General features: G+C 35.8%; 1 protein-coding gene across 1 annotated transcript in view; it reads right to left on the reverse strand.

The window, feature by feature from the left end:
* LOC117908487 (pentatricopeptide repeat-containing protein At4g04790, mitochondrial-like) overlaps positions 1–14,697 on the reverse strand; it is a 49,110-nt gene extending 34,413 nt beyond the window's left edge. The window contains exons 1-3 of the mRNA XM_034822093.1: positions 14,447–14,697; positions 14,265–14,312; positions 12,696–13,310 (exon numbers count right to left, since the gene is read on the reverse strand). Of these exons, the coding sequence (XP_034677984.1) occupies positions 12,696–13,310; positions 14,265–14,312; positions 14,447–14,651 (868 nt within the window). The 5' untranslated portion in view covers positions 14,652–14,697. The remainder of the gene's footprint in view (positions 1–12,695; positions 13,311–14,264; positions 14,313–14,446) is intronic.
* Positions 14,698–17,520: the final 2,823 nt, after the last annotated feature.

Here is a 17,520-nt window from a genome sequence, read left to right on the forward strand (position 1 = left end):
CCTCTGTGGAGCTTTGGTTTATGGATCAAGGTTATGAGGATCACCTTGTTACGCAAGAGGCGGATATCCATGAGGTTGACAGAGTACAATGGAGGAAGATAGATGCACAGTATGTAGTGTGTTATGGCAATCAATTGATCCTAAGATTCTGCTCCATCTTCAAGCCTACAAAACATGCTTTAAATTTTGGAATCAGGCGAAAAGGCTATACACAAATGATATCCAACGTCTTTATAAGATGGCTTCATCTATTGTCAATGTCAGACAACAAGACATGGATTTATCTACTTATATTGGCCAGATTGCCTCTCTTAAGGAGGAATTCTTGACCGTGATGCCTCTTACTACTGATGTTGGGGATCAACGAACACAGATTGACAAGTTCTTCATGGTTCTTACGCTTATTAGCCTCCATCCAGATCTTAAGACCATCCGCGATCAGATTCTTAGCAGTTCCTCCGTTCCATCCTTGGATGATGTGTTTGCTCGCCTCCTCCGTCTCTCCTCCACTCAGACTTTGTCATCTGATAACACTTCAGATTCTACTGTGTTAGTTTCTCAAACTAACTCTCGAGGAGGACGCAGTGGTAACCGAGGTAGAGGCCAACGTCCTCATTGCACCTATTGCAATAAGCTTGGCCACACTCGTGATCGGTGTTATCAGTTACATGGGCGGCCTCCCCGCACTGCCCACGTGGCCCAGTCATCTGATCCTCAGCCGCCTCAGCCGCCTCAGCCTCCCAGTTCCTCCACATGTCAAGGTATTTCCCTTACTGACAGTGAGTATGATGATTATCTCCGCTATCAGGCCACCAAGTCAGCTTCTGTTGCCCAGACTGGTAATGCTTCCGCTTATCTTACCCACACATCTTCTCTTGGACCTTGGATTCTAGATTCTGGCGCTTCTGATCACATATCTGTTAATAAGGATCTTTTCTCTTCTATTACTACTACCTCTACCTTACCTACTATTACTTTAGCTACTGGTTCCCAAACTATGGCTAAAGGTTTTGGTTTAGCTCATCATATCCCTTCCCTACCTCTTCATTATGTTCTTTATGCCCCTGAGTGTCCTCTTAATCCCATTTCCATCAACAAAATAACTCGCACTCTTAACTATTCTATCACTTTCTCTGATAAATTTGTGACCTTGCAGAACCGGAGTACGGGGAAGACGATTAGCATAGGACGTGAGTCTCAAGGCCTCTATCACCTCATCTCGCCTTCAACTCCTGCAGCTTGCATTTCCATTGATGCTCCCATCCTCTTCCACAGTCGTCTGGGCCACCCTAGTCTATCTAAGTTCCAGAAAATGGTCCATTGTTTTTCATCTTTGTCGTCTCTTGCGTGTGAGTCCTGTCAACTTGGGAAACATACTTGTGTCTCGTTCCCAAAGCTTTTGAATAATCGGGCAAAGTCTCTTTTTGAACTTGTCCACACTGATGTTTGGGGTCCTTGTCGGACCGCGTCTACTTTAGCATTCCAGTATTTTGTCACTTTCATTGATGACTATTCTCGATGTACTTAGTTATTTTTAATAAAAAAATCAAGCTGAGTTATTCTCTATTTTCCAGAAATTTTATGCTAAAATCCAAACCCAATTCAATATTTCTATTCGTGTGTTACGCAGTGACAATGCCAGAGAATATTTTTCTACACCATTTACTTCATTTATGTCCCAATATGGGATCCTTCATCAGTTTTCTTGTGCTCATACTCCTTAACAAAATGGGGTAGTTGAACATAAGAATCGACATCTTGTTGAGACAGCTCGTACTCTTCTTCTCCATAGTAATGTTCCGTTTCGTTTTTGGGGGGACGTTGTTCTTACAACATGTTATTTGATTAATCGTATGCCCTCATCTGTATTACACGATCAGATTCCTCATTCCCTTCTTTTCCCTAACCAACCACTTTATTTCCTTCCTTCTCGTGTTTTTGGTTGTACTTGCTTTGTTCATATTCTCACTCCTGGACAGGATAAACTTTCTGCCAAAGCCACAAAATGCATCTTCTTGGGATATTCCAGACTTCAAAAGGGTTATCGTTGTTATTCATCTGAGACTCATCGCTACTTTCTCTCCGCTGATATCACTTTCTTTGAGGACTCACCATTCTTCTCCACCTCTGAGTCTCTTCCTGTTTCTAAAGTCTTACCCCTTCCCATTATCTCCCCACCTGATGCAGTGCCTTCTCGCCCACTTCAAGTTTATCATCGCCATCATCGTGTCATTGTTCCTCCTTCTTTGGTCGAGGTACCTGCTGACTCACTTCCTATCCCTTCGGCTTCTCCTACCTCGGCTCTGCCTCTTTCTGCTGACTTACTCATTGCTCTTTGGAAAGGTAATTGATCTACTCGTAATCCTCATCCCATTTACAATTTTTTGAGTTACCATCGATTATCTTCACCCTATTCTGCATTTGTTTCTGTTATATCTTATGTTTCTCTTCCCAAGAGCACCCCTGAGGCTCTTTCCCATCCAGGCTGGCGATAGGCAATGGTAGATGAAATGACTGCTTTACATTCCAATGGCACTTGGGATCTTATTGTTTTATCCTCTGGTAAATCTACAGTTGGTTGTCGTTGGGTCTACACAGTTAAGGTTGGCCCTGATGGTCAAGTTGATCACCTTAAGGCCCGCTTAGTTGCTAAAGGCTATACTCAGATTTATGATTCTGATTATGATGACAGTTTCTCTCCTGTTGCCAAGATAGCTTATGTTCGTCTATTGCTCTCCATGGTTGCTATGCGTTCTTGGCTTCTTTATCAATTAGATATTAAAAATGTTTTCCTTCATGGGGATCTTACTGAGGAATTTTATATGGAACAACCACCTGGTTTTGTTGCTCAGGGGGAGTCTGGTTTAGTGTGCAGGTTACGTCGTTCTCTATATGGCTTGAAACAATCTCCTCGAGCATGGTTTAGCCGTTTGAGTTCTGTTGTTCAGGAGTTTGGCATGTTCTGTAATACAGCAGACCATTCTGTTTTCTATCATCATAACTCTTCGGGGTAGTGTATTTATCTGGTAGTTTATGTGGACGACATCGTCATTACAGGCGGCTTTGTAAGGCTTCCTTAACTATAATAAATCATTGATGTCGATTTTCTTATTGGGCGCCAGCCATGCTAAGGCCTTAACCTTATATGGGGCCTTTAGAGCTCCAAATGAACTTGGCAAAAAGAGGGGGGCTTGAAATTGGGGGCTTAGAAAGAGCAAAAAGGAAAAACTTCACTGAAAAAAAGCTTAAGGAATTCAATGACCAAACTCTATCGTCAAGGAACAAAGTTTTTAAAGGTGAGGCATTTCTATTCCCATGAGGCAAGGTGTAACCATCAAAGCATTAAAGCATATGCCATGTGAGACCCTAATATTTATAATTAATAAATATTTTAAAATAATTTAAAATACACAAAAAATAAAATATAAAACAAATGAAAAACCTCATAACAAGTTAATTTAAGCCATAAAAAACCACACCATTAATTCCACACTTTCTTTTTGTTAGCCATCGCCAAAGACACTTGGGTAGCTAAGGTGTGGAACCAAGAGGGGGAAAGGGGATGTTGGAACCCTCGATTCTCAAGGCAACTCCATGATTGGGAATTAGAAGAGGTGGAGGCTTTTCTCAAGCAATTGCAATCACAAACTATTGATAGTGAAATTGAGGATAAAATGGTATGGCAAATCCGAAAGGATGGCTTTTTTTAAGTTAAGTCTCTTTATTCCTCCTTGTCCATTGGAAGCACAAAAACCTTTCCTTTAATCATTATTTGGAATTCTTGGGCTCTAGTGAAAGTCAAATTCTTCACTTAGAAAAGCCACTTGGGGTAGGATATTGACTTTAGACCAGCTTAAAAAGAGGGGGCATATGATTTTGAATAGATATTATATGTGTAAAGAAGAAGAAGAAATGGTGGACCATATCCTCCTTCACTACTTGAAAGCAATAATCTTGTGCTAGCTGATTTTCGCTCTATTTAGAATAAAGTGGGTATTACTCCTCCATAAAGAAGGTCCTTTTGAGTTGGCACTTGGCATGGAACTTTCATAAGAGGAAAGAGAAAGAAAGCTTGGAGAACTGCTCCCTTATGCCTTTTTTGGACCATAAGGATTCTAGAAGGAGAGAACTAGGCGAGTTTTGAGAATACCGAAAAAGTAGATCAAGCACTCAAACAATCCTTTTTGTATAATTTTTTAGAATGGGCTAGAGCATACATAGGAGTTGATTCCTAGTCGATGTTGGACTTCATTAACTAGTTGAGTTCTATATAGTGGATGGGGATTGTTTTGTGCACCCATTCAATTGGTTATAGGGTGTCTTCATATACATCATGTATGCTTTTTTTTTTTCTTTTTTTTTTTATCAGAAACGAAGAAAAATATATTAAAAGAAGAAAAGATACAAGAGAAGGATGAGAGGTCCTTCCCACAAAAACAAAAACCAAACAAAAGAGAAAACACCCAACTTTAGAAAACTAAATACAAAGAAAAACCCCAACACTCTCAAACTTTTGAAACGCAAACCGCAGTCCAGTTGAGTTGTAAAACACTAAGAGGAACTCCGCTAAAAGCTGCAGTACAAGAGGCCCAAAGAGAGGAATAGAAAAGAAGCAAGTCCCATAACATCTCTTCCGTTCTCCCTTTATCCTCAAAAATCCTATTGTTTCTCTCTTACCACACCATCCATAACAAAGTGAGGCAAGCGATTTGCCAAGGTGTCTTGCCTCTTAATGAATTCCCCAAACCTTTAAAAGCAATAACCATCATGTCCACAATACTCCTTGGAGGGACCCAAGCCAAACCTGCTAGATTGAACAACTTATGCCAGAGTCCAATGGTAACAGGACAATGAAGAAAAAGGTGGTCGATCAATTCTCCATTTCCTTTGCAAAGAATGCACCATTGAGGACAAGAGGGATTTGTAGGGTCTTCTCAATTGCAACTTGTCATTGGTGTTTACCTTCCCATGTACTACTAAACAAGCGAGGGCCTTAACCTTTGAGGGGGCTTTTGAACTCCACAAAAACTTGGCCGGAAGGAACAAGATAGGATTTGAGACTTTTGACAAGGCTAAGAAAAAATATTTCACTGAAAACAAGTCTGATGATGATAAAGACCAAGTTTTTGTATGCTTCAATGCACTCTTTTGTTAAACGTTATTCATACAATTTTTTCTTTATCAAAAAATGTTATTCATACAATGAATATTTACTTATCAAAAAAAAAGTTCCACACTTTCATCCAAAAAAATATCAACTATGGAATTTTTTAAAATCAATTATTATTATTTTTTTTTTTTGGAAAAAAAATGAGACATAATGGACATGAAATTTTATAAATACCATAACCTAAAAATTCAATTATATAATATTTTTAGTATTTGAAAAAGTAAACAAAAAAAAAAAGATATAATGGAATTGAAATTTTATAGATACCAAGTTATCAAAATTTCTTAACAAAAGGAATATTTTCAAAATTAAATGTTAACCTATAATAAATTTTATCAAGGATAAATATAAATATCTAATTAAAATCAAACTAATTGATTTTATTTCATTTGGTAATTTGTCATATATATATATAAGAGCCTCAAAAAAGGATAAAAAAAAATGAAAAAAAAAAAGGGCATGCATAACACAAATTGCAAAAAGGAAAAAAATATTATTAAAAATATTTAATTAAAAAAAACCATAATTTTTAAAAAATAAAAATAGAAAAGGGTAAAATAGATATATTTTTAAAAAAATATGTTTCTAACTTTTAATCATTGACCAATCATGTGTTTGATTCAGTTCACTTTTTTTCTTTTTTTATGAGAAACAACAATGTAATATATTAAATAAGGATTTAAAAGGTACAAATGAAAGATGAGAAATCCACCCCAAACAAAGAACTAAACAATTGGAACCTCCAAAATACTAAGTAAACCTATACATCATATGGAAAGTACACAAAACAATCACTCCTTACTAGCCCACACCTTTGGATCTACATACCGACAACCAATCAAGTTAAATCACATTAAGAAGAATGCCCTTAAAAGTTGTGGTGCAAAAGGCCCAAAAAGAAGCAAGGAAATGAATGGTATTCCAAAAAACCTCTGAAGTCCTCACCTTATCCTCAAAAATTTATGCGTTTCTTTCATACCACACAACCCAAATCAAAGTCAAAAAAGCAATTTTCCATAGTGCTAAGCCTCTACTAGAGCTTCTCAATCCCTTATATGCAATGGTCATCAAGTCACAAATACTTCTAGGAGGAACCCAATCCAGCTTAGTCAATCAAAATCATCTATATCATAGCCCTAAAGTCAAAGAACAATGTAAAAAAATATTATATACAAATTCTCCAAGTTCAATGCACAGCACACAAACATCAGGACTGAGGGTTTTATAAGATCTTCTCAATTATAGCATGTCATTAGTGTTTACCTTATTGTGTACCACTAACCAAGCAAAGGACTTAACCATAAAAGGGACTTCCAATTTCCAAACAAAATTAGTAGAGAAGAAAGGAACTGAGTCAGAATGATTGAACAAGGCTAGAAAGAAAGGCTTTACTGTAAATAAACCTAAAGAAAATAAAAACCAAACTCTCGCATTTGGAGCGAATGGAGATAAGTGCAAATGAGTAAGAGAGGTCATTAGTCTTTCTAGATCTTCTATCTCAAAATTAGAGAGCTTATGACGAAAGTTAAAGTTCCAAGAGAAAGGATAAGAAGACCTAAGAATCGATGAGATAGGAAGGTTTTTAAGTGTGACAATTTTGAATGGACCTGGGAATTGAGCATCCAAAGGTTGATCCTCCCATCGCAATTCTTCCTAAAAACAGATTCTCGCTTGCCCTATTTCCCACCACAAACCGAGTGTACTTAGTAAAATCCTAAAAAACCTATGCCATGGTCTTCCATGGGCAACGATGTGACCACTTGACTATAGCATTGGCATCCCACCCATTAGCACGTGTCCCACAAATGCTTAGAATAATTTGATGCCATAGAGCAAAACTTTCCCTCGGAAATCTCCATAGCCATTTCCCTAATAGAGTATGATTCCTTAAGAAGATCTTCCCAAACCCCCTTCCACCTTAGACTTACACACTAAATCCCAACTAATAAGATGGTCTCTCTTGCTTTCCCCAATCCCTGACCAAAGAAAATCACTTTACAATTTCTCAATTTTTTCGGTCACTAAAAAAGGGATCTTGAACATGGAGAGCAAATAACTAGGAATATGGGATAGACATTATTGGATAAGAGTTATCCTTCCACCTAATGACAAATAAGCTTTTTTCCGCCTATGTAACCTTCACGAAATTTTCTTAATCACCAGATCCCAAAAAACACAAGTCTTTGGGTTCCCCACCTATAGGAAACTCAGATAGGGAAGAGGCTAGTCAAGAGCCTTGCAATCAAGCAACAATGCCAATCTAGTGAGTTGAACCTGAATAATGTTGATGCCAGAGAGGGTACTCTTGCCAAGATTGACCTTAAGTCCAAATATTTGCCTAACACAAACAAAATTTCTACTGTTGATATGTTAATGAGGAGGGGTTGGTCTATGGTTAACAGATGCATTCTTTGTAAAGAGAATGAGGAATCGGCGGATCATATTCTAATTCATTGTGGCAAGACAAGGGAGCTTTGGACTGTGGTGCTCTCTTCTTTTAGGGTGGTGTGGGTGTTCCCGAACTCAGTGAGAAATTTGCTTCTTGAATGGAAAATCAAAGGCTTAGAAAAGAAGAGTGTAGTTTGGAAAATGGCGTCTATTTGTTTGTTTTGGTGTATTTGGGGAAAGCGAAATAGAAGAATGTTTCAAGAAGAAGAGAAGTCAGATATGAGTTTGAAGAATCTCTTCCTTCGGGCTCTTCTTGAATGGTCTCAACAGTTCATGGATGTAGACTATCTCTCTTTTATGAATATGTTGGGTGGATGACTTTGTTGGTCATCTTTGGCTTTTCTAGGTTTTTGCTTCTCCTTTGTTGCCTTGGGTGAGGCCTTCTTTGTATACTGTCGGTGTACTTAGGGAGCGCCCCCTGTTTTGGGGTGGTCTAATATGATTTCTTCTCTTGGTTTATCAAAAAAAATTCTTTCAAATAGGCTCTCGAAAAGAAGATGGTATAATCTACAAATTGCAAATGAGACACTCTAGTTCTACCTCTTCCTACAAGAAGTCGTCCAATAACCTACTCTCCTTAACTCTCAACATCATCCTACTTAACACATCAACTACAATGGTAAAGAGAAAAAAGGACAATGGATCTCCTAGTCTTATTCCTCTAGATGTTTTGACCCAACCTTTGGCATTTCCGTTTACTAGGATTGCAAAAGTTACCAATGACAAACAACTTCTCATTCAAGTCCTCCATCTAGGACCAAACCCTTCATTTCCAGTACATGGTCCAGAAAACCCTAATCCACATGATCATAAGTCTTTTCAAGATCAAATTTGAAAACTAAGCCTTCCTCTCTTGAGCGTCTTTTCTCATCCAATATTTCATTAGCAATCAGCATTGCATCCAATATTTGTCTCCCTTGAACAAAAGCTCATTGTGTAGCATGGATGGTTTCATGAAGGACACCTCGTAACCGTCTTGATAAGATTTTAGCTATGACCTTATACAAACTTGTGGTCAAGTTAATAGGTCTAAAGTCGGATATCTTTTCAGTTTGACTCTTTTTAGGCACTAGAGCCATGAAAGTGGCATTGGTGCTCTAATTAATTACCCCACTTCTGTGGAATTTTGAGAACACCCTCACTAAATCCTCTTTGATCACATTCCAACACTCTTAAAACATAGCAACCCAAGTGTCTTGTCCCTATCTAACTAAAAAATGGCTTTATGAATCTTCTCAATAAAGAAGAGTGATTTGATTCACCTTTTAGCCGCTTCTAACATCAAATCGTTGTCGAACCAACGAATCGAATAGTCAAAGCGAAAACTAGCCAATTGAACCATTGGTTTGCACTCCCTTCTTTTTTCCCCAAAATGTAAAGTGGTGGGCCCCAATTTTCAAAAGTCAAGTCGTCAACAACCATTTTCCATTTTCATGCCGCCCTACTCCACTTTCAAATGTCAACCACTCAAGTTTCAATAGCTTTTTCTTTTGTTTGCTCCACTTTTTAATTTCATGAGGCCCCACTCCACTTTTAACATGGACAATTAAATTAGAGCATATCCCAACAACCCCCTCACACCAATATCCTCTTAAGCTTATGCCTTAAACATCAGAGCATGGAAGCGCACCCTAAGTAAGCATTTTATTTTATTTTTATTGGAACCCTAAGTAAGCATTAGCTTACAACTTTTGGAAGTCTTGCTTTTTTCCCAACACCTTGGTGTGTTTTTTGAATGCCTCACTCATGGACGCACCTTGAAGCATGCCTCAAAGACACCTTTGAAAACTTTATCTAAGAAGGAAGGCAATAAATACAAAAAGGTAAGAAATGAGATGAGAAGTTCGAGCTTTTCAATTTCTAGATCAATAAGAGTCTATTTAGGAACCATTTTTTAAAACAATTTTCTAATTCAAAAAACTCATTTGATAATTTTTTTACTAAAGGAGGTTTTTTGATAATTTGTTCTAAAAACCTATTTTTTAGAACAAATCAAATGTACCTTCACGTGTTTTCTATAAAGTATTCAAAGAAACAATTGAAAATATGAAGAATACTTTTGGAATTTTTGCATTATACATACCTTCACAAAACCCTTTTTGCATATTTGAGTTTCCAAATAGAATTTTATTCTTATAGACAATTGAAAACTATTTTTAAAAACTATTCTCAAAAGCTATTTTTTTAGAATTGTTTTCGAAAACATTACCAAACAAGTCCTAAAGTTCCAATCCAAAGAAGAAGAAAAATCAAAAGCAAATGAAAGAGAAAAGCCTCTCAATCTCACAATTCTGAAAGAGTAAGGATTTTTTTTCCTTTTTTTTTATAGGAAAAAAGTACACTTATATTAATAGTATCTCAAGAAAGGATGCACCAACAAGGGCAGAGCCAGCTAGGGCTAGGGGGGGTGGGGCAGTTGCCCCCCTTGAAAATGTTAAAAAATAAAAACTCCACTTCTTACCAATAGGGACTCAAACCCAAGACCACCTATGCCCGCTCTCAAAAATGACCAAGTTGGACCATTGGGTTAAGGCCTACAGTTATATTCAATTGGCAAAATTTGTATATGTATTAAAGGTTGCCCCCTGAAGTAAATCGTTGGCTCTGCCATTGTGCACCAAAGTACATGAAGTATACAACAAGCAAGGAAAATGAACAAGGGAATCTTACCCACGTTTGTGGATTCAAACAAAAAAATTTTTAAAATTCAAGGTTTGAAGCTTGAAATAAGTTAAGAAATTTGTAAATAATTACTTCTTTAAAATGTATATGTTAGTTACTAAGAAACTTCAAGAAACAAGAGATTTAATGATTCTAAACGAAAACACAAAGTAAATTCACTTAGCCTTGTGAAAACTCATAATGGTCATACTAATGCAAGCACAACAACAACTGTAAGGGTTGATAAAGATTAGAAGTCACTCAACCAAGGGAATAAACTCACTAGACGTTTTTTTTTTTTTTTCCTTTCATACACAAACAAAGAAATATGTTCAAGTGCCTAGCAAAGGGGCACACTAAAGTACACGAGATGTTTACAAGAGAGCCAAAAGCAAAGAGCAAGAAAAAGGAGGGGGGGGGGGAACAACTTTTGATTTTTTTCATTCCAAAGAGTCCAAAACAAACATAAAGGATTAGCTTTTCACAATTTCTTCCACTACTTCTCAATGAAAAAAAATCTACTAACTTAGAAGGATCTTTCTTATTGAAGAATTTGGTACCAATACCATTCTAAACAAGGACAAGACCAATTGCCATACGATTCTTGATTAAGCACAATGAAGAAGGATGTTCTCAATAGATTCTTCCTCACTTTTCCACAACAAACATCTATTTACCAAAAGTCCATCCTCCCTTTTTTTTATCGATCCATAGTCAAACAAAAAAATCAAAGCTACTTCCCCAACACCATCCAAGAGCAATAGGATTTAACTAAGAAATTGTAACTCTTTGGAGCTATTGAATTACCAATTTTCTTAAAAGCTTAAGCTTATAGGATTTGGGCTCATAATGTATATCATGCTCTCCAACACCCTCTCTCACATGTAGCCTCCATTTTTCATGCTTACATGTGGGCTTAATAAATTAGGGAAATAAACATTTGGTGGTAAGGCTTGAGCAACCGATTTTCCTGCAAGCTTAAGGTTCACATTGTATATCATGCATTTTAACACCCTCCCTCATGTGTAGCCTCCATTTTTAGGCTTACAAGTGGACTTAACAAATTAGATAAATAAACATGCAATGGTGACGTTCAAACACTTGACCTCCTACCAAACAAGGCATCGATACCATGCTGAATAGACAATTTTCTTAAAAACTCAAGCTTCTTAGCTAGCACAGTACCTTTATAGGGAAGAAAAGGAAAAAGGCGTGGAGAACAGCTCCTTCATGCTTATTTTGGACCTTATGGAAGGAGAGAATAGGAGAGCCTTTGATGATTCTAATTTGGTGGACCAAGCTATTTTATGGTCCTTTACGTACATGCTAGATTGGGTCATGCAGCATTTAGGTTTTAGCATATTGTCTTTATTTGATTTTATTGATTGGTTCAAGCGCAAGTGAGGCAAGTGTGTTGTTTTTCTAAGTATCTTTTTTGGCCTTGCACGCCTTGTCAACATCGTGTGTACTTTTGTGTGCCCTTCTTTAGGTGTTATTAATTAAAATTGCTTTTATCTATCAAAAAAAAAAAAAAAATTCAGGTCAGCTAGATGAATTTCCTTTCTTTTTCCCATCAGCTTTATCTGAGGTCATATTTTCACCTAAGCATGGTCCTCAAGTGCCTGTTTTCTGAATGAGAGAATGGTATGTTGTACACCACCGATGTGTTCAAAGCATTTAATTGTAAATAAAAAAATAACAAATCATAAAAAACTAACATGGAAAACCACCATTCTAATCCTAGTTAAAAAAAAGAAATCACTCTCATAAACCAACTTAATTGAGCAATGTAAATTACATCATGTTAGTACCAAAGCATAGCCAAATCTCTCTTTTTTAGAGTTCATTGGTGGGCTTGGCAGGACATAGGCTCTTTTAGAGCTGTCTATTCAGCTTTCTTTCTCTTTTACCCTTTTGGCTAACCACTACCGGTTAGCCTTCTGATATACTTGGGTTGTTCCTTCTTTTTGCTAGGCGTTTATCAATATAATCTCTCAATTAAAAAATATTGGAGCAATTGCCCAATCATATCCTTGGACCTCCACTTAGTACATTAAGTAAAATTTCCACTCTAATAGAAGAGATATAAACTGTATCAGGTTAATATCAAGAGTAATGGTCTTAAGGGTGCTAACTGTAACTACCACCCAAGGACTTCATTGAAACAAGGTTGAAAAGGTGACTCCCTACCAGCAAAGGCACATCATGGTGAAACATCAGCCAATCAACGGTTTTAGTTTCTAAAACATTACTTATCAGATAGTTTTTTTTTATATGTAATATGCAACTTTTGGCTCTGTTTCAGTAAAGCTAATTTAACCAGGAACCAAAAAGCATGTAAAGCAACATGCCAAGAAGGTTTCATATAACGCATAAGCTAAAGAACAAGGATATAATAAGGTGCCAAATTATATACCTGTTAAATCGGGTTTGTCTGCACCATCATCAGCTGCAATGCCATTACAGAGCTCCTGAATCTTTTCTTCATTATTAACTCTTACCCAGAGCAGCATCTCATAATAACCTAACCTTGAAAGTGATCTAGAATTCTTGTCTGTAATAACTCCACGGAAAAAATGGAATTCTTCTATCATACCCATATCAATTAAATACATAAAAAATGGACCATAGGTTTCCTCTTCTATCTGAAAACCCTGTTCTTTCATTTCTTCAAAAAGTTGAAAAGCCTTGTAGATCTGTTCTAATGAAGCTTCTTCATCATCACTTGTTCTAGCCTTCTCTATGCAAATTCCTAATAATGCCTTGTATTCCTTCACACCTGTTTCTCGTCCCAATTTACCAAATACCTGAATAGTAGCTTCTGTACCTAGTTTCTGTGCACACGTCTTAACTAACCGATCAAGACGACCACCCTGGGTATTCTTGAAAACCCATTTTTGCTTCCTTTCACGCGATACTTCTTTCCGGCGTAGTGATATATTGTTGTGTGACAAAGTCGGAAACCATGGTACATCCAGTACCTTTTCCAGAGGTTTTTCATCATTAGTCAGTTGTGAATCAGGTGAACCACCTGGAAATGGAAACAGCAGACAGATAATGACACAAAGGAAAATTGGCTCTAATACTCTTGCACTCACTTACTATACAGATGCAAGTAAAAAAATACATCACATGAGAACAGGGGCAATTTAGCAGTTAGTTTTTCAAAAATTCCTTCCTATCTCCAAAATAAATCAGTCATTTTTAGTTGTTACTGTTAGAGTAGGAAATGGAACACATGGTACCTGTTTGGTAACAAAAAATGAGAACCGCTTTGGGTAACAAAAATGGAAACTGCTTTCGGTGAGACAGGCCATTGATGGGCAGAAATGAAAAAAGTACTTCTGAAAGAAATGTTTGAAACTTTTGTCGTTGGAGAAGTTAAGGAGGGACATAATATGAGGCTGTTGGATCACAAAAAGAGAGCCGTTTTCTAAACATGAGCACAGAAAACATCTACTTTCCATACATGTTCTTTCCAAAACATTGAAATATTATCTTCCATTTTTTTCCAAAGTGCACGCCCTTAACAGTTGAAGACGATAAACACGGAAGATATTTATTATTCTCATTCTTCATAAGGGAAAAAAAAAAATCTAAGAAAAGCATTTTCATTTCCCCTACCCTATAGGCCCACCAAATTCTCACTTTCGTGGTCAAGAAACTTTAACCGCCCCACCAAACATGCTTTGTTCTGCTTCATTTTTATTTTTCCCTTTCCTAATAAAAAAAAAATGAAAAACATTTCCCATCCTAATGTCCGCACGCTGAATAGCCAAACAATAGTCATTTGGTTGCCAAGAAAACATGGGCAGCTAAAAGAAAAATAAGAATGCAGTCTTGAAGCTACTTGGTTTCAAAAAACAGTTGCAAATTTCCAAATATCCGTGGCTTTTGCAAATAACGGTTGCAAAATTCTTTTACAAGTCCTTCCCTTGATTTCCCGCCATTTCAAAAAAATCCCCGATTTACAGAAGGAAAATACCGCACAATATTGACGACAACGTCTGAGACAGCTGCTTCGTCGAATCCTCTGCAAGCAACGTCACAAAAACGCACAAACAAATTCAATCAGCTAACTTGAAACATTTCCAACTGATCGCATGACTCACTCAACCCTAACATCCAAAAGAAAATTGCAGTCCAAGTGGCTCAACAAGCCCCTACCTGGATGCGACGTCGTTTCAGAGCCAATGCCCAAGGAGATGCTCGTCTTGGGTGATATTTTGGGGAATTCGGAGGAGGAGGTGTCGAGAGAAGAGACGAAGTGCTTTAGAGTTGCGTCGTCTGCGGGTGAGGAGGAGGGTTTGGAGCGGGCTTTGACGGCGGAGCGGAAGAGTGAGCTGAGTGCTTTAGATTTGGGATGTGGCATTTGGGAGCAGAGGTACCTGGGGTTTTGGGAGGTTTGGGTTTTAGCGTCTTCTTTGTGCTTAGGTATGGGTTCGAACGAGGGATTTTTTATTTAAACGATATTTTTAAAAAAAATATTTTTAAAGAGCTCTATAAATATTCAACTCAGAAAAGCTGTCTCACGACTCTCACCATCGTTTTGGTTTCTTGAAATATAAGGTTATGTTTGGTTCCGAAAAATACTATGGAAAGAAAAAAAATGAAAAGCAAAATGATTTTTTTATATTTGGTTATCCTATGAAAAATATCAAAGAAAATCAAATATAATTAAAACTAATTAAAAACTTATGTATTTTTAAATTATTTAATCTTTGATGAGTTAAAATAAATAAAATGAGTTTGAAGTAACAAAAAAAATAATTTATCTACTTTTAATCTATTTTTTTATTTTCCTTCACTTTTTCTTTCCCTCTACTTTTCCTTTATATTTTCTTTCCTTCTAATTTTCCTTTGTATTTATATGCAATATCAAGTCTTTTCCACCTCCTTTGAAGTCTATATAAAGAGAGACTTTAACTCTTTTTAAAGGACGTTAAGCGTTGTTTGGTTGCTCTTTTCGAAAATTATTTTTGAGACTAATTTTTAAGAATGGCTTTTAGTATTTTCAAAAACAAAATTGTGTTTAGGAATTGGATCCTGAAAAACAGTTTTTGTTTTCAAAAACAAAAAAAAACATATTTAATTGAGTTAATAAAAAAAGTTTTTTATAACAACTAAAATAAATAAATAAATATATATATATATATATATATATATATATAAATGTTTTTTTTTCTTCGATTAACTTGATATCATAAGCATATAAATAAATTTTAAATTCACATTTTATTAAAATTTTAAAAATTATTCTTAAATTTATTTACACCAAATATAATTTTTGTTAATTTTTAATAGATAAATATGAACATTGAATATGATATAGATAAATAAGGTAAGAAAATTAATAAAATAAAAATAATTCAAATACAAATATAATTTTTATACCATTTAAAAATAATTATTGATTTCCTAATGCAATTTAAAATATTATAAGATAAAAAAAATTACATGATATAATAAATTAAAAATGATTCAAATGTAAATATAATCTATTTACCATATAAATACATATTAGGAGTTAATCAACATGTAAATGTATCTTATACTAACCATATTATTTATTAAATATGATATTGCATATAAATTACCAAATATTAAATTTGATGTTGCATATAAATTATAAAATTTACAAGTTTTTTTATTATGTATAAATTATCAATTACTAAATATTACTTTACCAACTATTAAATCTGATGCTACATATAAATTATAAAATTACAACTTTACCAAATATTAAATTTGATGTTACATTATAAATTATAAAATTACAACTTTACCAAATAGGTTCTCTCCCTATCCCAACAACCACCGGCATATCCCAAACTCAAAGCTCTCCCCCAAATCTCAATCACAGTCAAGGGTCGTTGGAGCTGGAGAAAAAGCTTAAGTTCAGTCTCGGCGTCGGTGACAATGAGTCACCATCCACTGGCATTGAAGCTCTCGCGGTTCGTTAATTGTAGTGAGGTAAGGGAGTCCTCATCCCCTGATCTCTCATCTTAATAGAGAGGCAACGGTTGGGTTAAATGAGAATAATTTTTCTTCTTCTTCTTTAATCTTCATGATGGACAAGATTGATGGTTTGAAATTGGGATTTGAGAATCTCATAATCGGAGTGGTTGTACCTGGCATCGGATTTGGTGCTATCAGTGTCAAGGCGGGTAAGGCTCGGTTGAGTTGTATCGGACCACCATCGGACTCGCCGACGCCTTTCACACCCACAACCATTCACTCACGCCAAGACCACCATAGTCAACCAACATGGTTGTCATCTTCATCCTCCATGACCTTCATTTATTACTATTGAAGGAGAAACACATGTAGGGAAACACAAAAAACAGGATAAGAAAACACGGAGAACAACTTTTCCTTTAACAGTGAAGAAAACAACCAAAACAACTTTTTTTTGTTATCTGAAACGAGGCCTCTCAATAACTCGGAAAACACCAAAAACAAAAATCACCTCCTTTCCCAAACACGTTTTCAGTGTTTTTTGTTTTCAATAACAAAAAACAATAACCAAACAGACCCTAAGTTTTTGAATTATGGCGTTAAAGTTTCTAAAAAAAAGAAAAAATAAAACATTCATTCCGCCATTCCATGGTGATAGGGTCCACTGTTCAGTTTACGAGAAGTGACTGTATGGTGCTATCGTTGCCACTCAAATACCGTTTTATCATAAAAGATAAATGTTTTGCAATTCTCAAAACATCAACGGAGAAGGCGAATCTGTTTTAAAAAAATCGTGGCTTCACAATACCCGATTTTATATCTACTTGTTCATTTATTTATTATTATTATTTATTTTTATTTTATTTTCTAACTGATTAACCAAGTTTAGTTTTACAATAATATATAGTAGATGTCACTTTTCACATGCGAGATGATTTATGCTAGGCTTCGACACTTTACGGAGCAAACATTTCACATCCTCGACACATGCTTTCAAATAACACAGAGGATGTCATTTCACTTATTTAAACTCGTATTTGGTCTACATGTATTGCATTACATAATTTTATTCAACTGCTTGCAATTAGTGATGAATTGTTTGCTAGGTTTATTAATAAAAATTTAAAGCTAAGATATATAAGTAGTAATCAATATTCATTGTAGGAGAAAGACGATTTATTTGAGTTATATTTAATGAATTTTGTAAGACTATATTGTAAATGAAATTACTTGATCATATTGACTTTTAGCTTTTAATAAAATGTAGGAAAATTACAAATTTT

The sequence above is a fragment of the Vitis riparia genome, chromosome 19, assembly GCF_004353265.1.
Source record: "Vitis riparia cultivar Riparia Gloire de Montpellier isolate 1030 chromosome 19, EGFV_Vit.rip_1.0, whole genome shotgun sequence".
Lineage (NCBI taxonomy): Eukaryota > Viridiplantae > Streptophyta > Magnoliopsida > Vitales > Vitaceae > Vitis > Vitis riparia.